This window comes from Pelobates fuscus, chromosome 6, assembly GCF_036172605.1.
Source record: "Pelobates fuscus isolate aPelFus1 chromosome 6, aPelFus1.pri, whole genome shotgun sequence".
Taxonomy (NCBI): Eukaryota; Metazoa; Chordata; class Amphibia; order Anura; family Pelobatidae; genus Pelobates; species Pelobates fuscus.
Genome location: NC_086322.1, coordinates 212,247,573 through 212,270,472, shown reverse-complemented (window position 1 = coordinate 212,270,472; position 22,900 = coordinate 212,247,573). Strand labels below are relative to the sequence as shown.

At 40.5% G+C, this 22,900-nt stretch overlaps 1 protein-coding gene across 1 annotated transcript in view; it reads left to right on the top strand.

Moving 5' to 3' along the window:
- LOC134565690 (neuronal acetylcholine receptor subunit alpha-7-like) overlaps positions 1 to 22,900 on the top strand; it is a 284,815-nt gene that overhangs the window by 167,309 nt on the left and 94,606 nt on the right. The window contains exons 5-6 of the mRNA XM_063425328.1: positions 9,063 to 9,142; positions 11,442 to 11,609. Coding sequence (XP_063281398.1) covers positions 9,063 to 9,142; positions 11,442 to 11,609 — 248 coding nt within the window. The remainder of the gene's footprint in view (positions 1 to 9,062; positions 9,143 to 11,441; positions 11,610 to 22,900) is intronic.

Genomic DNA, 22,900 nt, shown 5'->3' with positions numbered 1-22,900 from the left:
GATCCATACTAGTCCAGGCCCTTGGAAGATGGCGACATGGAATCTTTCTGGCGAGCAGAATATTGAAACAACTCAGTTATGGGGTTATGTTTTCCTGACAATTCTCAGTAAGTATAGTGAGAAAAGTCACCTTTCAGTTGCAGATGTTTTCTGATTTAGTACTCGAGGGAGAATGAGCAACAGACTCATACGTCCATCTTCTATTGCGGTCAAGCTCCACCCCCTCCAGAACTTCAATTTTATAGGTACTGCGTAGGGTAACAAACCCACAGAAAAAATACAGAAATATCAAGAGAAAGAAAAAGAGGGAAAGAAAGATACAAATTGATCTTTTTAATGGACTTTCAAGGGATCAAGAGGGTATAGCATAAACATAAACAGACAGCAATTCAAAATATATACATTTGGGATCGACCAATCAAAACGTCAAAAAAGTGTGGGTTTTTTTTGCCAGTCTTGGCTAATTTCACGTGTGGAAATTCTTTCTATACATTCCCTCAGTAGTTTCTCGACACTCTAAAAGAAGCATTGCTATTGAGTTATATTTTGATTGCAGCAAACACTTGAAGCAACATTTTAAATATATCATTTTTAGCAATATCACATAAATGGTCAGCAGAGTACAAGCACAAAGAATAGTGCAAACATTAATGCAGAATAATAGTCGCCATTACACTTGTGCATTTGATTTCAAATGAGAGGATTGGGACCTTTCCTCTTCAATTTGTAGCACTTCAGGTTCCTTCCCCATAAATATTATTAGGGCCTTCTAATATTATTATTTAAGCCCCCACACACCACTAATGTTTGAGGGCTGGGCAGGTGGTCAGGGGGAGGCCAATTATTTGCCTGTATAGGTTGCAGTGAAAGAATCACTCCCTTCTCTAATTTGGCAAAGTATTGCAAGTCTGTGGATTAGGTGTTCAATGTTTTCTATGCAGTTGGATTGTTATTAATAAGTGTGACTCCGCCAATTGCAATATTGAAATCTATACACAAATCCCGGCCCACTGATAAATGGGAGTACACTCTGTAAATTGTACTTTTCATTCCCCTCCTGGACTCCCCCTGCCTAAATGAAGTTTAAAGGACCACTATAGGCACCCAGACCACTTCAGCTTAATGAAGTGGTCTGGGTGCCAGGTCCAGCTACGGTTAACCCTTTTTGCTATAAACATAGCAGTTTCAGAGAAACTGCTATGTTTATAAATGGGTTAATCCAGCCTTTAGCGGCTGTCTCATTGACAGCCACTAGAGGGCTTGCGTGCTTCTCTCTGTGATTTTCACAGTGAGAAGACGCCAGCGTCCATAGGAAAGCATTGCAAATGCTTTCCTATGAGACTGGCTGAATGCGCGCGTGGCTCTTGCCGCACATGCGCATTCAGCCGGAGAGGAGGAGGAGAGCTCCCTGCCTGGCGCTGGAAAAAGAGGTAAGTTTAACCCCTTCCTCTCTGTGGCGAAACCAACCTCGCCACTGGGCCCTGGAGAAGCCTGTTTGCCCGCCTCCTACCTGCTGACTATGGCCCCTGGATTATTTGGGGCATATTGTATTTTATTGTGCGACTGCTGGCCCTTTAAGTACAGTGGTATTTTATTGAACTGCTGCTGGCCCTTTAAGAACTGTCTGGGGACATATTGAGACTTCGGGTAACAATACCCTTTAAGACTATGGCCCCTGAAAAGGAATGGACTTTTATTGGGTGTGTATGGCCCTTTAAGAACCGTCTGGGGACATCTTGTAACTTCGGGTAACAATGCCCCTTTAAGACTATGTCCCCAGACCTGTAAAATAACTTGCCCCTGGCTTTCCCCCACTTGGTTCAGTAAATAGGGCTTACTGAACCAAGTACCACACAGGCGGACCACCCAGAAGCTAAAGTGTGCAGGCAATTTACCTCCCAAGCTGTGAGGTTACTGCAGGTTAATTGCCGAGCGCTGGGTGGCCGCCATTCGGCAGCCGAACACGTGGCGGCGGCCATTTTGGTCATTCGAATGCGGTCAGCGGTGTATGCTAAAGATTCTGTGGAACTAAAATCGGCTACACATTCTGCCGAACACCGCTGACCCTTACCTTCTCCCATACGGAACTTGCAGCTCCAGAGACTAAGTCCCGTTCGAAATGGGACTTAGTCATTTTTTCGCATGAAATTGACCGACCGCACAGCCCAAATCTATTGAACTGTTTTGGGCAGGAAATTGTGCTTGCGGTCGGTCATAAAGGACTTCCAGCTAACTTTTGATCCACTGGATGGATTTGTCTGATTTTTGGAAGGGTTTATGTTTAAAGTGTGCTGATTCCAAATATGTGGTTTTTGGGAAGATTGGATGTATGGATTTAAAGTTATAGCACATGTATAAAAACTGTAGTTTTCCTGGCTGTATAATTATGTTAACTGGTTATCTGAGGGGAGGGGATGTGTGGGTTGTACCATGTATCTGATTGGTTATTTTATGCCTCCCCCTGGGTGTGGCCTGTAAGTGTACAAGTGTAATAAAAGCCAGGCTGGATGAGCCAGTCCAGAGTTCCTGTTTTACCCTCAAAGTGAAGTGTCGTCTCATTATTGGGGGAAGGATTTATTGCATGCTGCTCCAGTTGACTGCTAGGAGTGCAAGCCTATTCGTATGGTTCCTATTCAGCTGTCTACAGCATTCAGAGGCTTGAGAGCATTCATATGCTTCTCAGATTCGGTGATTGTGGTGTCTGCCAGAGTGCTTGGAGTCCTCAGGAAACGCTAGGAGCATCCATTAACGGAGGTACTCAGTCGGGGTGCCAGGTGATCCGTTACACTCTCCATCTAGCCCGGCGGGTGGGGGTCCCTGAGGGTGGGGGCACCCTCAGGGCACTATAGTGCCAGGAAAACAAGTATGTTTTCCTGGCACTATAGTGGTCCTTTAAGTTATACTTTGCGCTACATGTACAGCCCTGTGGATTTATTTTTGTCACTACCATCATCTCTGCATTCTGTCTTTGGACAAAATACAGTGTTAACCCCTTCAGGACGGAGTCAATAGTGCACGTTCTGATCAAAACAAAACGTAAACAAAAACTGGAATTTGCGCTATATGTCCACCCGTAGTTCCCCTCTTTCAAATTATATGCACCCACACTTATTATATATCATTTTGTTCAGGAGAAACAGGGCTTTCATTTCATATAAAATATTTATATATGAAACATAATTTATTATGAATAAAATTAAAAAAAATGTGAGAAAATAAGATTTTTTTTTTAAATTTGTATTTCCGTCTGACATTTTAGCTGTGAATGTCATAATACTGTTAGGTTTTACTGCAAACAAATGCACATATTTGTAATCAGCGATGTCTCACGAGTACAACAGTACCCCCCATTAGCAGGTTTTATGTTGTTTTGGAAAGTTACAGGGTCAAATATAGAACATTCCATTTTTAAATTGAAATTTTCCAGATTAGTAATGTTACCTTTAAGACGGTGTGGTAGCCCAGGAATGAGAATTACCCCCATAATGGCATAGCATTTGAAAAAGTAGACAAGCCAAGTTATTGAAAGTGGGGTATGTTTAGTCTTTTTTAGTAGCCACTTAGTCACAAACACTGGCCAAAGTTAGCGTTCATATTTGTTTTTGTGTGAAAAAAGCAAAAAACGAATATTTGGCCAGTGTTTGTGACTAAGTGGCTACTAAGAAAGACTGGACATACCCCACTTGCAATACCTCGGGTTGTCTACTTTTGCAAATGGTATGCCATCATGGGGGTAATTCTCATTCCTGGGCTACCATACGCTCTCAAAGGCAACATAACCAATCTGGCAAATTTCAATGTCAAAAAAATGAAATGCATGCCTTATATGTGACTCTCTAACTTTCCAAAACACCATAAAACCTGTACATGGGGGGTACTGTTATTCTCGGGAGACTATATATAATATATATACATATTATATATATGTAACGTCATTCTAAGTGTATTTTAATATTAATATATATACTTATATTAATATTAAAATACACTTTGTATGACGTTACATATATATATTATATATATAATATATATACATATTATATATATATATATATATATATATATATATATATATATATATATATATATATATATATATATATATATATATATATATATAAATATATTTAATTTATTTTTAAACATGTTTAATTTATTTTTTTTACTCTTCCTACCAGCAGGAGGACTGTCTGATTTTTCAAACAGTCCCCCTGCTGGCAGATCCATAGCCAGCTATAGGGGGCCATGTGATCGCTCTTTGAGAGCGATCACATGGCCCCCGGGGGCCTCATTTGCCGGAAGGGGGCTGCCTGGGCTCTCAGGCAGCCCCCCAGAAGAGGATCGCGGCGGAGGTAAGTAATTGCTACCTCCTGGGGCTGCAAGCCGTTACGGCGTACCATGCCGTCGCAACGGCTTTAAAGCCCATTTAATGCGTGACGGCATGGTACGTCGTAACGGCGGGAAGGGGTTAAGTGAGATATGCCCTCTCTCCCCTCTTCTTAACCCCTTAAGGACACATGACGTGTGTGACATGTCATGATTCCATTTTATTCCAGAAGTTTGGTCCTTAAGGGGTTAAAATTCACCCTCATTGTCTTAAAAAAACTACCTGTCTGGGACAAGGGATTCAACTTCACTTAAATGATCACTATAGGGCCAGGAACACAAACATGTTTTCCTAACCCTATAGTGTTAAAACCACCATCTAGCCCCCCTGGGCCTCTCATGCCTCCATATATATAGTAACAATCTTACTGTATTCAAGCCTGAAGCTGTAACTCTGCATGCTGTTTGTCTCAGAAAAAACAAGCAGTCTGCTGGCCTCATCAGAAGTGGTAGCCTGATCCAATCACAGTGCTTCTCCATAGGATTGGCTGAGACTGACAAAGAGGCAGATCAGGGGCAGAGCCAGCATGATTCAAACACAGCCCTGGCCAATCAGCATCTCCTCACAGAGATGAATTGAATCAATGAATCTCTATGAGGAAAGTTCAGTCTCTGCATGCAGAGGGAGGAGATACTGAATGTTTGGATGCATTTTAGGCAGCCATGACCCAGGAAGGATCTGTAACAGCCATCTGAGGAGTGGCCAGTGAAGTTATCACTAGGCTGTAATGTAAACACTGCATTTTTTTTTTTTTTTTTAAAAGACCGTGTTTACAGCAACAGCCTGAAGGTAATGATTCTACTCACCAGAACAAATTCAATAAGCTGTAGTTGTTCTGGTGACTATAGTGTCCCTTTAACTATCTCTCTTTTTGTATCCTAATGTGAACAATACATGTTCCTGACTGTAACAATATAAGAATGCATTAACTTTGCAAAAAAGCAAACAAAAAAAGACTAAAATATAAAGAGTTTATACAAAAAAGTATAAGGGTCACATTAGGGTCAGTTGTAATAGTGTTATGGAGGAAGACAGAGATACTCTGTAAGTCTTTTGCCCATAGGGTAGACATGCAATAGCATATACAACACAGACTGTGGTACATCCCAAGGAGGCCTCAGAGGCACAACCCTGAAGTGTTTGCCCTGGCACACAACTTTGAGAAGTTTGGATAGATGCATACAAACTGCTTTTAAGGTGTCCAGCTGAAATGCAACTTGCAAATGAAAATGCAGAGAATTGAGCAGGGAGACTGCATGCGCATGATCTATAGTGCCCCTCCAATATTAAAAAAACGAGAAGTAAAACCAGTTGACAAGTGTCCTTTAGAAACAGAGGATAACAATATACATATGGAGAGAAAAAAAAACAATTTAAAGAATATATATTGGTATCCGTTGAAAACTGTGTAATATAAACTGTATCAGTACAGGCTACATTAGAATATTAGTTTGATCTCCTATAATGACACATGCAATTTGTCATTGTATGTCATATATGATGTATGGCTGTTCTAGAACTGTGACTAATATCCTTAGTATTCAAAATAAATGGCTAGTACCTTCTTAACATCCAAACAAACATATCAATATATCTAACCAGGCTTTAAGTAAAAACAGATAGGCACTCAATTGGTAGAAGGTCACTCTCCCAAATATTCTAATGTTGACAGATACATTATTCAGAACGGAAAGAAAAATGGCCCACTGGAAAATTGAAAATATTAATCTGCCCTTTCAATCGTGAAATAAGAAACTTTGCAGAAAGTGAAGGACATTTTATAAGCAACAAGGATAATATAATTTACACTTTAGAAATGCTATTAATCGTAAAATTCATACAGGAGTTGTGCTAATAGGAAATGTTGAAAAGTGACCTTTGCATCTGGTTGTGTCTTATGGTATTTCTGAAGTTTCAAGTATCTAAATAGAGATATTTTACAGTTTTGACTACCTGTGATACATTAAAAAGTGGCAGCAGATTCATTGGTAACAAGGCAATATGGGTAAACCCTCTCTCAGGAAAGCAAACAATTATTAGTTATAGCTTTTATCAGGATTTTTATTTTACTGTGTGGAATGATTAGGGGTAGCAATTGGCCCACAGGTCACTTTGGTTTTGAGAACACAAGTGTCTCATGTTGGACTCAGAGGGATTATTTAGTGTAATAATTAGACTATGACAGATGCTGATAAATGTCTTAATTACATTCCAGGGAATCCTGGTATTGTCTAAGGCAGAGGTTCTCGAACCAGACCAACAGTTCAGCTTTTGTCAGTATCTCCGTTGGTATAAAAAGGGGAAACACATAAATCCTGGGTTGTTGATGGGCCATGAGGACTGGTTTGGGAACCACTGGACTTAGGTGTTGCCCCTAAATTTACAATAATCAGTAAGTCCCTTTAGTATCATCCTTAGTTTTCCGCTTGATGGAAACATAGCATCATTTGTAGTAATTACTAACCTAAAAGAATGCCTTTGTTTGCTGTAGATAACTAAATAATAGTCGTAGAGCCTTTACATATTCTCTTGGGGCTTAGGAGATAATGCTAAACATGCACACTCATTCAACACTGACAAAAACCCTAAGCATAAACAGAATACTTTCACGCACACACAGCCAGCATGCATGTAAATACAGAGAGAGGTGCACATATTGTTGACATTTAGCTAAATGTATTAGCACAGCAGCAATTGGCAATCAGGGGAGGGCACACATATGAAGATCTCAAAGTTGAAATAGCTGCAGAGCAAAAGAGAGAAAGGAAGTGAGGTAAGGCAAGTAGCCAACATGCCTCCTCAACAGCACCAAAGAAACCACATAGGACAGACAGTCATATGACAACAGCAGCACTAAGTCCTCCAAAACATTCAGGTAGATAGATAGCAAACACATGCAACCATTATGAACAACCCCCTTCTTGATGGTGCCTAATTTAAACCCACTAAAATTATCTTGAAGCATAGTTTCTCGATGCTTTTTAAAATGTCAGGTGTCATCTTTGTTGTTGGTTAATACTGCATCTTAATAGATCCTTTCTAATACAGGTATCCTATTGCACGACATCAATGCTTGGTGCGTGCATTCTTCTCTTTGTTTGGATTATCTGTATAAAGCTATGGTTCTCTTCCATCAGTTGGGTGGGCTTTGGCATTTCCAAGTCCTCTAGAAGTTGGTTAAGCCATTGTACTTCCTTGCTTGCATCTGCTATGGAGATATACTCTGCTTCTGTAGAAGAATGTGCCTCTGATTCCTGCATATTTGACATCTTATAATTTGAGTTTAAGATAACCAGATCCTTTAAAATGTCTTACTCTCTTGTTGCAATCCAGTCTCTTGGAGTGGAGAGCTAACTTTTCTGCACAATATTCCCACTGCAAATACAATGTTAATAGTGCAAGTTGCAGCCAGGTACAGAAGCTTACCTACTACTGTTCTATATGTATTGTTGTTGTGTAAAGTCTCATTTTCATCAGACTGTGAGGTTGTTTGTACACAAGGGAGTAACTACAGTATGAGCTTCCTTGAGATCCATACAGTATGAGCTTCCTTGAGATCCATAAGCTCTATTACATCTAGAATTGTGTGCATTATTTTGATAAGATAACTATCCTTGTCATCTCTTTCTTATTGCATTCCGAGATAAGTCTTATGTATGGTTATTATTTTGATTTCTGCTTCTTTGTTCTATTGAATAACAATATGTCATACCTACTCATTCCGCTCCCCTATTCGGCGGCGGACAGACTTTGCACGCTCTGCTCTATTTGTGTGAATTATCAAGTTGCCCTGTTGTGGTTCTCGTATACCCAAGAGTGTGGTTCATATATTTTGGATTTCTTATTTCTGCCTTTGGCTTGTTTATTAGTTTCTCCGCTTTCGGTGTTCCTGACCTTGGCTTGTCTTACCATTTATGCTGTACTCCGTTTGACCTTGGCTTTCTCCTTGACTGACTCTATAGGTTAAATCTGACAATTTTAAGGCCCGGTAATATGTTATACCTTTCCTTTAGCAGATTAGGGTCTGTGTTTTTGGGTTCTTCCACTCTAGCCGTGACACAATATCTGTAAAATCCTATTTTGAACTGCACAGGATCATGTCATCTAGTAGATAAGTTAATTTATTTGTCATGTAATGTGAGCGTGTATGTGTGTGAAAAGCAAAAACATACATTACAATATATTTTAACACTGATTGGTGGCAAAATAGGCAAATGAGCAGGGGTTCGAAAATCCACTTACCACTAGCCACCAATGAAAAGGTGAGTACTTTTGTAAAATTATAACCTTTTGCATGGCAATTTTGTATAGTGCATGTATAGTGCAGACTATCTGATTCAACCACAAATTTTAATAATTTATATGATTATATAGATGGTGATTACATCACATTTAACAGAGCCCTATTAATCCTGGCTCTGGGTGAGAGAAGCTCTTTTTAAGACTGAAAGGATTGATAGGTCCTAAGTGCAACCCCTTTTCCAGTTTGTTTTTCTATGTTGGCTACTTTTGGGCAAATATCCAATTCCCTTGGCTCTCTCCAAATCCATGTTTAGTAAACAAAAACCCTGATGTTATGTAATAATGTTAAACATTTGCATTAGGAAAATGTGCTGATGAATCGGGATCTGTTGACAAATGTCTTTTAACTTCTATGTCTCTGTTTGTGTTGTAGTGCGGATGAGAGATTTGATGCAACATTTCACACTAATGTCTTGGTGAACTCTTCAGGCGCTTGTCAGTATATCCCACCAGGTAAAATAATGTTCTGTTGGATAAAGTTATAAAATGTTCTTAATTTGATGAATACGTTATATAATTCTGCACTTATATACAGCATTCACTGCAGCTCATTGTAGTCCAAGAAGTGCCATACGTTTTTCAGTGGAATGTACATTTTGTTTGTCAGACTGTTATGGAACAGTTTTGAAAAAAACAGGGTTCTCTTTACATAACACTTCATTTTCAACAGCATTTATGATGCAGAAACTAAGTATGTAGGAATAAGTTATAATACAAATTATAAGTAAATAAAATTGAATTTGTTTCACACAAATGATATTACCTCTGGCAAGTTAACCTTGAAACATACATAACTGTAATGATTTTTGCTTTTAGGTTGCATACATTGTGATAATAGATGCTGTAGTTATTCAGAATATTGGCAAATGAATGCATCCTTACTGAAGAATGTTAATAGTTCTTATTATCTACTGTATTATTTATATTTGTATAGCTCACTGAACCGAGAAATTAGCATTACATTCTACCACCTTGTAAATGTACATTAAAGCAACACAACACAGAACATTGAAGATGGCATTTTTATCTTACATGCATTTTTAGTCAGTTACCAGAAATCTAGGATGCTTGGACGTGAGATGCTACAGGGGTTTTGCCAAGCTGAGCTTTATCTTGACCAAACTTTGTAGCAGATTTGTGTGTGGATAAATCAGTTGTTAAGGGATTATTTCAAGCATCATGATTACTTCAATAATTTGAATTGGTATTGGTGCTTGGAGTATGTATGTGCACTGTGTTAGTTTAAAACACTGCACATACAGAGATATAGCCCTTTGCTGCTATAGCATCATTAGCCAGTCAGGAATTGGAGTTCCTGGAGAATGTGACTTTGGTATTCGATCAAAGTATGGTTCTGGCTTATTTCTTTATTTTATTTTTATCCTGAAGGCTGGGAACCATGTAAGTAAGGGTTACGCTAACAAAAATTTTGTTGTAATAACCCTTTCAACTGACTGAGGCAGACTTCCAAGTCAGAAAATCCAATAGGTAGATAGATAGCAAACACAGATGTCAAGATTTGTACAAGGAAAGTCATGTAGTTCCATAACTAGTAGAAAGGTATAAAGAAACTTGTGCAAAACAGTACAAAAACAAGATAATATGTTAACTCAAGAAAATTCAAGGAGTCTCGATATAAGTGCTGTGTTATAGGTCTGACTGAATTCTTGATAGAATCCAGATAAAAATGCAGTGGTCCCACTTTAACAAGCACGATATTCTGTCAAGCCACTGGCCAAGCATCACAGTCATTTTGGCCACAAATGCATGGTAGATGCCGACTCCTGTTGCTAATTTGTTTTTCTCCAAATGGGTAATCTAATACAAGATAGATATTGTGCTGAAAACCCCTTGTCTCACAAAACTGATAAAATATATATATTGTTTAAATATAAAAAAAAAAATATAAATGCATTTACATTTTCTTTTTACATATATATATAATATCAAAATATTAAATCAAGGTCATAATTTCCTACTGATACAAGCAATAATAAATCAATGTGTATAAAACTTTTGTTCAGTCGTATAAGTGTACACAGCCAAAATGCATTAAAGGGAAACTCCAGTGCCAGAAAAACGATCCGTTTTTCTGGCACTGGAGGGTCCCTCTCCCTCACACCCCCCAATCCCCGGTTACTGAAGGGGTGAAAACCCCTTCAGTGACTTACCTGGGACAGCGGCCATGTCCCTCGCCGCTGTCTCCGCCTCCGCGGCGCTCCTCCTTGTGATTACGTCGGCCGGTGGGCGAGACTAATCTCGCCCACCGGCCGAGGAGACCTAATGCGCATGCGCGGAAATGCCGCGCATGCGCATTACGTCTCCCCATAGGAAAGCATTGAAAAATCATTTCAATGCTTTCCTATGGGGTTTTGAGCGACGCTGGAGGTTCTCACACAGTGTGAGGACGTCCAGCGACGCTCTAGCACAGGAAACCTGTGTTAGAAACTAGGAAGTGACCTCTAGTGGCTGCCTAGTAGACAGCCACTAGAGGTGGAGTTAACCCTGCAATGTAATTATTGCAGTTTATGAAAAACTGCAATAATTACACTTGCAGGGTTAAGGGTAGTGGGAGTTGGCACCCAGACCACTCCAATGAGCAGAAGTGGTCTGGGTGCCTGGAGTGTCCCTTTAATCTTTCTTACCAGCTCCATATGGTTAATACCCAAATATTTGGGCAGGTTAATCTTTTAGGCAACATTATTTGCATGGATTTACACATTTATTATATTTGTTTAAATGTATTTTTTAGGAATATTAAAGAGCACTTGCTATATTGATGTCCGATGGTTTCCTTTTGATGTTCAGAAATGCAAGTTAAAATTTGGATCATGGACCCATAACGGTTGGTTGCTCGACCTCCAGATGCTTGAAGCTGATATTTCAAATTACATTTCCAATGGAGAATGGGACCTAGTTGGTAGGTACAGACCTGTTAACATAGTTGCTTGACCGTGGCTGTAAACTAAGCAAGATGATGGGTTATACATTGTAGCATTTTATTATCAATATAACAACAGTAAGATAGAATCCACTAACCCCATGCAATGAAATATAAAACCCATAATTGTATTTCATTTTTAATTGCCAATTGTCCAGTTTGAAGAATGGGACGGATCAAACCCTTATATCAAAACTGTTGACGTTTACATTAAAATTGCATTATCTATCACCCTTTGCACAAGTAAATCTGTGCTGTCAGTAAGTATATACAGCTATACCTGGTGGGCGGCTGTAGATTCATTGCTTTGTGCAATGGCAACTGTAGGAATTTGTGACAAACTACGCTGAAAACCCTGTGATTCCCCTCTCCCCTGTTATTTGATATTTATTCGGTGGATCTACCGAATGCAGACTACCCCCCTGGCTCATTATCTTCAAAGTAACCACAAAGTTAAGTGCTCGCTCTAGGCGGCTGCTGCTGTATAACCGAAAGAGAATGTGCTGGGCTCCTTGTAGCGTACAGGTAGCCAGGGGACCGCACTATGCCACTGGGCCACCAGGGAATGTGATCTCCCCCATCCCTGGCCACAGGTAAAATGAGGGAAGGGGGAATAAAATACAATTTAAATAAATTATAAAAACAAATATGCTCTTTCCTCGCTCCCTACAGTATGCAGCCCCACAGCAACATTTACACACACTATTACTATACACTAACAGTTACACACATTACATCCTCACAGTACATCCTTACACAAACACATACTACATCCTTACACAAACACACACTCTGTATTCACTACACACTACATCCTTACACAAAAACACACTCTGCATTCACTAACCACTACATCCTGACACAAACACAAACTCTACAGTCACTATACACATGCTACATTTTACACAAATAGACACTTTGCAGCCACTATACACACACTACATCCACTACCCAAACACACACTCTGCATCTAATACACACAAACTCTACATACATTACACAAAAGTACAATCTGCATCCATGACACGCACACCACATCCACTTTACACATTCCACATTCACTATACACACACAACATTACGCACACACTTCATCCTTGTGGGCAGGCGGCTCTGTGGGCGGAATCGTTGGTGGGCCCCGGGGGCCCAGAACTTGAGCTACGTCAGGGGCCCCAAAATTTCTGATGGCAGCCCTGCTCGCGAAAACACCGGTAACTTCTTCTATTCCTGACAAGCCAGGAGAGTGCTATTCAGTGCTATTCAGTGAAAAGGTACGCACAAACTAGACGAACAATTGCTACCTATCTATGAGCCAGGGGAAAAGTTTGGTATTTTATTTGTTTTGGGACCGACCACTACCACTTCTCTTATGGAACTACTTTGGGTAGACACCACGTGTGCGGTTGGTCAAAACTTTACCCCAGTGGCGATTCGGCTGTATTGGGGGGATCTGAGCGCTATTTGGACACTTTGGGCGCTCTGCTCCAGGCTATCTGGGACATAAGACTTGTTGGGTTCCCTATTAATATTATGTATGTTTTGGGGGTATTTTATGTTTTATTTTCTGTACCTCAAGTGCCTGGGAGATAATTAGTAAAGTACACTCAATTATCTCCCAGACACAGGGACGCCTGAGCTTGTTTTCCTATACTTTTGCTGGAGACCCCATGCTGGGGGTCTGTGTTTAAAAGTGGGCCATCTGGCCATAATAAAACATTCCTGTTGTACCCTTCATCAAGTCTCGACTGAAGTTTGGGTATGTGAACGACAAAGCGCTTGACATGGTTGAATTTCGGGAGAGTATGAATACATGTACAGTACGAACAGGCTATAATCACACAACCTTCTAGGAGTTCAGGAGAGTGCAAACCTGTGATACAAAGTACAAGGGGTTTGTTACATGCAGAGCTGCATGTGTTTGTTTTAAAGAAACAGTGCAACTACCAAAATCACTCAATCTTAATAAGGGATTTGGGCTTATAGATGCTGCCCCATGCAGCCTTACAAAGGAAATAGTGACAGTTCTGAGACACGGCTCTGTTTACATTTTGACATTTCCTTACCTAATAGTGACTTTCAATTAATGACTCTATCTGACGCCTGGCGTCAGCATGCAAAGTATTGATTGGATTTCTGAATTACGACTTCCTGCTTGGACGTCATGTGTCCTTGGTGCTTCACTGCATAAACATCTGATTGGACAAAATTAATACACTTACAAAGAGGTCTTACACTCATAGTAAGCACACAGAGTATATTTAATACAGGGTTACAGCAAAATCTCAATTCATCTGAAAAACAAAAATAAAGACACATAGTGCTTTCTGTATAATAACAGTACATATGTGGACAAGATGAGAGGCCCGTACCAGGCTCTGTAGTAACAGCCTCAAGGGTCCCTATACAGGCTAACGACAAATGTCCAGGACAGTTAAACTATCACCGCATAGATAGTTTTATAAAGTAAGTTCCAGAAAGAAAGTTTGGAACTGGCTTTATAGGAATATCTATGTGGTGACTTTTATTTATTTATAATAATAATATTAATAATAATTACTCTCATCTTGTCCACATATGTACTGTTATTGCACAGAAAGCACTATGTGTTTTTCGGATGAATCAAGCTCTTGCTGTACCCCTGTATTACGTATACTCTTTGTGCTCACTATGGGTAAAAGATCTCTTTCTATGTGTATATGTGATTGTAGGTGATAGGGGAGTACATATTTATTATACCCACCCATTATTAATTTTTAATATTGGAAGTGCCAACACAACTATCTCTCCTTTGATGATTTCACCAGAGGATGATAAGGCTGCTGTGAGGAGACTGTCTCTGTGCTGGAATAAAGGCAAGTCTAATAGTAAATCTAACTTTTTAAAGTCTATTTGTTTTTTGTGTTTTTATTAAAAAAAAGGGGGCCCTAAAATCAAAAGTAATAATAAATAATATCTCATTTTACTGTTCACTGCTGTATCTCTCATGCAGAGGGAACTTGCCAGCGTTTCGATTCTAGACTTCCTTTATTGAAGGGATCAGTCTGACATACAAGTGATATAGCTTCTCTTTGTAATGGCACACGTGAGCAAAACCATGTTGAGATCTGAGCGGGGATTAACCAAAGGGCAACTAAGATTCCAATTTGCAGTGACCCTAGGTTTTTCCTTTTATAAGCCACTAAATAATTAACCACAAATCCCATTACAGGTTGCCTAAAAGATTCCACGTTCGCAAGAAAAATACCTTATAACTGATTATATCTTTTTTTTTTTCAAGATAATCTGCCATCACAAAATGAATTATTGATATTTCTAGCTAAAACACAAACGTGTCATCTGACATTCAATTTCCAAAAAAAGGCAGCTGAGTTGACAATTTGTATCTTTCCAACCCACAATAATGGTATAGCTATTACGTGGCTGTTGGTTTAAGATCGTTATTACCAGTATTACAATCTAAACACTGAATTTTGTTCCTTGTGTATATACCCTCATACAGCAAAGCTAGTCAGCTCTCTTATGTCCTAAAAGAGAGCCATGAATACCTATAATGTATTTCTATTTTGTTTAACCCTTTCCTCTGTGTATAATTGTTCTTGTATTTTCTAACTCGTGCTGGGATGTTACATGTACAAGGAATGTTACATGCCCTGTATTACCATGAACTCACAGGCCGCATGGACAAAGACATCGATCCATTTATTTAACGTAATTTACTGACTACATAGTCCTTTAGTGTTGTCTAATAAGCTGACACATAGGAATGAAGTCCCAATGAGCTGTTACTGGATGAAGAGTAGTTAATGAAGCTCATGCTGGCCAAATATACTGTACATCGCTGAGGATAGTTGTCCTAATAAGGGGAACCAAGGAATGGAGAATTTGTCATCACCTTCCCTCTGTGGAGTAACATGGTTAATACTTTTTGTTATAAATGTTAAGCACTTGCTACTTTTTACACATGGCGATATAGGCTGCTGCTCTCTAAAGGCGATGAGAGCTGTTTTAGTACATTCTTCAGAAATCATAGATCATGGTGGACAGTTCAGACAACAAGTACGAGAGATTTAGTGATGATGTCAAGTAAACTCACACCAAGAGGTATTTGTTTATCCCTGAACTGACATGTATTTAAATAATGGTCTTTTCTAAAATAATGTAATCTAATAATCTGGCATATTACCAACATATAGTGATGTCCCGGACGGTTCGCTGGCGAATAGTTCCCGGCGAACATAGCGTGTTCGCTTTCGCGGCGGCGGCGGGCGAACATATGCAATGTTCGGTCCGCCCCCTATTCATCATCATTGAGTAAACTTTGACCCTGTGCCTCACATTCAGCAGACACATTCCAGCCAATCAGCAGCAGACCATCCCTTCCAGACCCTCCCACCTCCTGGACAGCATCCATTTAAGATTCATTCGGAAGCTGCATTCATTTTTTTTTTTTTTCAATTTATTATTTTTTTTGAATTTTTTTTTCAGTGCATATAAATGTTACAAGCAGATACTCCCCCCAGACACTCTGTATTACTGCAGATACTCCCCCCAGACACTCTGTGTTACTGCAGATACTCCCTCCAGACACCCTGTGTTACTGCAGATACTCCCTCCAGACACCCTGTGTTACTGCAGATACTCCCTCCAGACACCCTGTGTTACTGCAGATACTCCCTCCAGACACCCTGTGTTACTGCAGATACTCCCTCCAGACACTTTGTATTACTGCAGATACTCCCCCCAGACACTGACACAGAGCAGAATAGGGACTGTTCCCCCTACATAGGGTCACTTGGCAGATATGGTTTGACACATATCCTAAGGATCCCTGATACACACTGACACAGAGCAGAATAAGGACTGTTCCCCCTACATAGGGTCACTTGGCAGATATGGTTTGACACCTATCCTAAGGATCCCTGATACACACTGACACAGAGCAGAATAGGGACTGTTCCCCCTACATAGGGTCACTTGGCAGATATGGATTGACACCTATCCTAAGGATCCCTGATACACACTGACACAGAGCAGAATAGGGACTGTTCCCCCTACATAGATTAGGGGAGTAAGGCATGGGGGGGGGGGCAGCCTATAGATTAGGGGAGTAAGGCATGGGGGGCAGCCTATAGATTAGGGGAGTAAGGCATGGGGGGGCAGCCTATATATTAGGGGAGTAAGGCATGGGGGCAGCAGCCTATATATTAGGGGAGTAAGGTATGGGGGGCAGCCTATATATTAGGGGAGTAAGGCATGGGGGGGCGCAGCCTATATGTTAGGGGAGTGAGGGATGGGGAGCAGCCTATATATTAGGGGAGTAAGGCATGGGGGGGCAGCCTATAGATTAGGGGAGTAAGGCATGGGGGGCAGCCTATATATTAGGGGAGTGAGGGATGGGGGGGCAGCCTACATATTAGGGGAGTAAGGCATGGTGGGCAGCCTATATATTAGGGGAGTAAGGCATGGGGGCAGCCTATATATTAGGGGAGTGAGGGATGGGGGGCAGCCTATATATTAGGGGAGTAAGGCATGGGGGGCAGCCTATAGATTAGGGGAGTAAGGCATGGGGGGCAGCCTATAGATTAGGGAAGTAAGGGATGGGGGGCAGCCTATATATTAGGGGAGTGAGCAATGGGGGGCAGCCTATATATTAGGGGAGTAAGACATGGGGGGCAGCCTATATATTAGGGGAGTAAGGCATGGGGGCAGCCTATATATTAGGGGAGTAAGGCATGGGGGGGTAGCCTATAGATTAGGGGAGTAAGGCATGGGGGGTGCAGCCTACATATTAGGGGAGTGAGGGATGGGGGGCAGCCTATATATTAGGGGAGTAAGGCATGGGGGGTAGCCTATATATTAGGGGAGTAAGGCATGGGGGCAGCCTATATATTAGGGGAGTAAGGCATGGGGGGCAGCCTATATATTAGGGGAGTAAGGCATGGGGGGCAGCCTATAGATTAGGGGAGTAAGGCATGGGGGGCAGCCTATAGATTAGGGAAGTAAGGGATGGGAGGCAGCCTATATATTAGGGGAGTAAGGCATGGGGGGGCAGAATATATATTAGTGGAGTGAGGTATGGGGGGGCAGCCTATATATTTGGGGAGTAAGACATGGGGGGGCAGCTTATATATTAGGGAAGTGAGGCATGGGGGGTAGCCTATATATTAGGGGAGTGAGGCATGGGGGGGAAGCCTATATATTAGGGGAGTGAGGCATGGGGGGGGTAGCCTATATATTAGGGGAGTAAGGCATGGGGGGGCAGCCTATATATTAGGCAAGTGAGGCATGGGGGGCAGCCTATATATTAGGCAAGTGAGGCATTGTGGGGCAGCCTATAGATTAGGCAAGTGAGGCATGGGGAGGGCAGCCTATAAATTAGGCAAGTGAGGCATGGGGGTGGGGGGGGCTAAATGAAGAGTCAGCAAGGAGCAGGAAGGGTCTGCGAGGGGCAGGATATGCAAGGAGCAGGGGCAGCAAGGGGCAGGAAGGGTCTGCAAGGAGCAGAAAGGGACAGAAGGAGTACAAAGGTAAAGTTGAAGAAGGAGCAGAAAGGGACAGCAAGGAGCACAAAGCTAAAGTAGAAGAAGGAGCAGAAAGGAATCAGAAGGAGAACGGAGCATAAGGGCGCAAAATAAGCATACAGGTAAAGGAGCAGAAGGAGCCAAATATAGAAGACAGTGTCAGAAGAAAAAGAAGACTGTCAAATGAAGGAGAAGAAAAGGAGATTGGAGCAGGAAGGACAAATGAAGTGAACCCTCCACTTTATTCTGGACACCACATCATAAGGCTTTGGTACCTGGGCCTGGCAGGGAAACTCTGGACCTTCTCATCTCCCCAGGTAAAAAAAAAATATCAGTGTTAATGTGTTCACTTTTATTTACTGAGTGTCAGGAAGCACAGAGTGCCGCTGGGTAGTGGTGTTGCTAATTGGCTAGAGCGGTCAGCTGGCACTCTAAGCCAATCAATAGCGATTGGTTTAGAGCGTCAACTGTCAACTCTAGCCAATCAGCGGCACCCATTCCTGACGTCAATCTGCACTTCCTGACACTCCGTTTGAGATGCCAAATACCACTGAGGGACCTGGAGCTGGAGGAAGCCTTTGGGGTTAAACCATTTGAGAGCGGTTTAACCCCTTAAAGGAAAGAGCACCCAGGGGCTTCCTGGCATCATAGCATTTTCATTTAGATGAAGTTGTTATGGTGACCAATTTGCTAATTTGCTTAAAGGAACACTATAGTGTCAGGAATACAAACATGTATTCCTGACACCATAGTTGTGAAAACGCTATTCACCCTGGCTTTATGTGATAATGACTATGCTCCTCCCCTTCATGACACGTGACCAAGCATGGATGTCATTACAATTATGCCCCCCCCCCCCCCCCCCCCCGGAAAAATTCCTGCGGATGCCCATGATCAGGGATCCTTAGGATAGGTGTCAATCCATATCTGCCAAGTGACCCTATGTAGGGGGAACAGTCCCTATTCTGCTCTGTGTCAGTGTGTATCAGGGATCCTTAGGATAGGTGTCAATCCATATCTGCCAAGTGACCCTATGTAGGGGGAACAGTCCCTATTCTGCTCTGTGTCAGTGTGTATCAGGGATCCTTAGGATAGGTGTCAATCCATATCTGCCAAGTGACCCTATGTAGGGGGAACAGTCCCTATTCTGCTCTGTGTCAGTGTGTATCAGGGTCTCTGAGGACAGGTGTCAATCCATATGTCAAGGTGTCAATATGTCATATGTCAGGTGTCAATCCATATCCATTGTTATTTAGGAATGTTAGGTGATTTATGCCCTTTATGGATTCTCTGCATCAACTGTGTAATTTTCCATGGGAGTTTTGTCATGGATCCCCCTGCGGCATGCCACAGTCCAGGTGTTAGTCCCCTTGAAACAACTTTTCCATCACTATTGTGGCCAGAAAGAGTCCCTGTGGGTTTTAAAATTCGAAAAACAGAAAATAAGAGTAAGCGCTAAATACCCAAAAGGCAGCAACCCTATAAGGGGATCTCTCAAAAAAACCCTTAAACAGATGGCGGATACAAGAAATAGGGGGAAGGGCTGCGCCACAAAACGTCAGTGTATAAAATAGTCCAAGTAAAAAAAGGAAAGAAAGTCTTATCTGGAACAGGTCCAATAGGGGACGTAGGATCTATAGATGTTGGTCCGGAGCGGATATCCTCTTTCTCCTCCTTCTTAGGGATTCAATGTGGAGGAGCTGTAACTCGCTCTAGTATGAAAGGCGTGCAGCGGTACAATCCCCGCTTATGGGATATATGGGAGGTTCCTCCGTCAGTGGTCAAATATATAAAAAAAAGGAGACAACAAATAGTGCTCACTGGGTAAAATCCACGGATAAAAGAGAAATAAAAATAATACTCACAAGATGGTTGTGGTATTATCCCCACCTAGGGATTGCTTGGGGTCCAAAATGATGCCAGGTAACAAACAGGTAAAAAACAGTGCTCAGTGTATTAAAAAGATAGATGGTACCAATAAAAAAAGTGACCAAATAATCTTTAATATAATAAAATACACAGTAAAATTCCACATACGCGTTTCGCCAATACGGCTTTATCAATATGGAAAAAGAACCTGATACCTGGCAAGGTAAAGTTTAAATAGCAATTCAGATAATTAAAATTGGCGCCAAAAATTAGGAATAGCCAATCAAAATTAAAATAATGAGTAGTAATAAAATAACATATTAAAATAAACTGATTGTATACAGCATACATTACAATAGGCTCTATGAGCCTTATAAAATATCAGTATTAGAAAAACGGAGGTTAAATAGAATAAAAATACATTTTGTAATACGGTCATATGACCGGCAAGCTGCCGCAAGGGATTCTGGGGCTTGGAGTTTATGGACGTCGGCAAGCACTGCGCAGCTGCCGGCGTTCTGTGTAGGGAGGTTGGAATTAGACGTCGGCTCGCATGCAGTTGCGGCCGGCGTCTGACGAATCAATACACACTATGGTGTGACGACGGCTCGCGTGTAGCTGCGGCCGTCGTCATGGAGACCTAAATACATAGTAAAACCGACGGCTGGCACAAAGCTGCAGCCGTCGTCTAGGAAACCAGTTAAACTTCACGATCACAGGGAAATGTGATCGGAAAAACGGGGAGAAGGCTATGTGTCTGATATACTGAAAAGTATCATCAGACATTAGCCTAATATAATTAAACAATAAAATGAATGTATAAATAACCACATAACGAATTATAATGAATAAATGCACCACAGAAATGACCAGTTAAATAAACAGTATAAAATATTGGTACAATCATATTGGGAAAGTATGGTAAAACCTGCAAAGCTATATAAGCAGAAATAGTAAAAGGCAGAATAAAAGGCATAAGATTACAAGAAATTATATAAATCGAAATCAACATTTAAACCATGAGGTGTGAGAGTTTGGAGTGTGTACACCCACTCCATTTCGGTTTTTCCTAGGATGTTTTTAATATTCCCCCCCTCTCCATGGAATAGTACATTTTTTTATTCCAATACACTTTAATAATCTAGGGTCTTTATTATGTTTAATGAAGTGTTTGGATACTGAATGATTTAAGTATCCATTTTTAATGTTTCTGCAATGTTCGCTTAATCGCGTTTTCAGGCACCTTGTGGTCATTCCAACATATTGGAGGCCACAAGGGCACTCGAGCAGATAGATAACATTTTTAGTTGCACAATTAATAAAATCATTAATTTTGTAAACATGATTTGTCATTTTGGAAGTAAATTGGGTGACTTTATTGGGAACTGTGGGGTCCGTGCTTCTACACACTATACACATTTTGCATTTGCAAAAACCTTTGATCTGTGGAAAAAAGAGGGTGCATGTGTTGCTTCTCTCGTAAAATTCTTAGTTAGTATTGATTTAAAATTTGGAGCTCCCCTAAAAACTATATTCGGACGTTCTGGTAAAATCTTTTGAAGAGTTTCATCCTGTTTTAAAATATGCCAGTGTTTCTTAATGATTTTTTTTATATTATTACTTTTATTGTTATAATTAAAAATGATAGGCAGGGGCATAGGATTATCTGTATTTTTTAACTTATATTGTAAAAGTTCATTTCTATCTTTATTCTGGATATTTTCAATGGTATCCATAAGCTCTGTTTCAGAATAATTTTTCTCAATTAATTTGTCTTTTAGAAGATTTGCTTGCATATTAAAATCACTTATTTCAGAGCAGTTCCTTCGGAGTCTTAATATTTGGCTCTTGGGGGCACTATCGAGCCAGGGTTGGTAGTGGCAACTGGTTTTGTCTATGGCAGTGTTGACACAGACTTTTTTAAAAAATGTTTTCGTATGTATTTTACCATTTTTTATAAAAATATTCAGATCTAAAAAATTAATATGTTCCCTACTATACTCATAGGTTAAAATAATACCTCTGTTATTAATGTTAAGATTATCCATAAAAGAGTTAAGATCATCCTCAGAACCTTCCCAAATAAAAAAGAGGTCATCAATATATCTAAAAAATGAGACCAGGTTCGCTCTCCAGGCATGATCACTAAAAATAGCTTCAGACTCCCAGTTGGCCATAAATAAGTTAGCATAGCTGGGAGCGAACCTAGTACCCATTGCAGTCCCTCTTTTTTGTAAATAAAAGGAATTTAAAAACCAGAAATAATTATTTTTTAAAATGATGTTAATACCTTCTAATATGAAATCAATTTGTGTACCAGCAATTTTACCTTCTTTTGTTAATATATCTTTGATGGCTTCACAACCTATCTCATGAGGTATAATGGTATACAATGACTGCACATCACATGTAACTAGTATAAAACTGGGTTTCCATATAAAATTATTTAGGAACTTTAAAAGAGCCATAGAGTCTTGAAGATAAGATCTCATAAGTTTAACGGATGGTTGTAAAAGGGTGTCTATATATTGTGACAGATTGCATAGGAGGGAGCCTATGCCGGACACAATAGGTCTCCCTGGTGGGGAGGTTTCGTTTTTATGAATTTTAGGGAGAAAGTATATAACAGGTATTACCGGGAATTTTTTGTTTAAAAAATGAAATTTGTGTTTATTTAAAATCCCTAAATTTAAGCCTTTGTTTAAAAATTGAGTTAAAATAATTTGTGTTTGAGCAGTTGGGTCTGACAAAAGTTTTTTCGTACACATTAGTATCATTTAGTTGTCTGTGTGCCTCTTCAATATACATTTGACTGGATAATATGACAATCCCACCTCCTTTGTCAGCTGGCTTGATCACGATATCTTTATCTTCTTGAAGT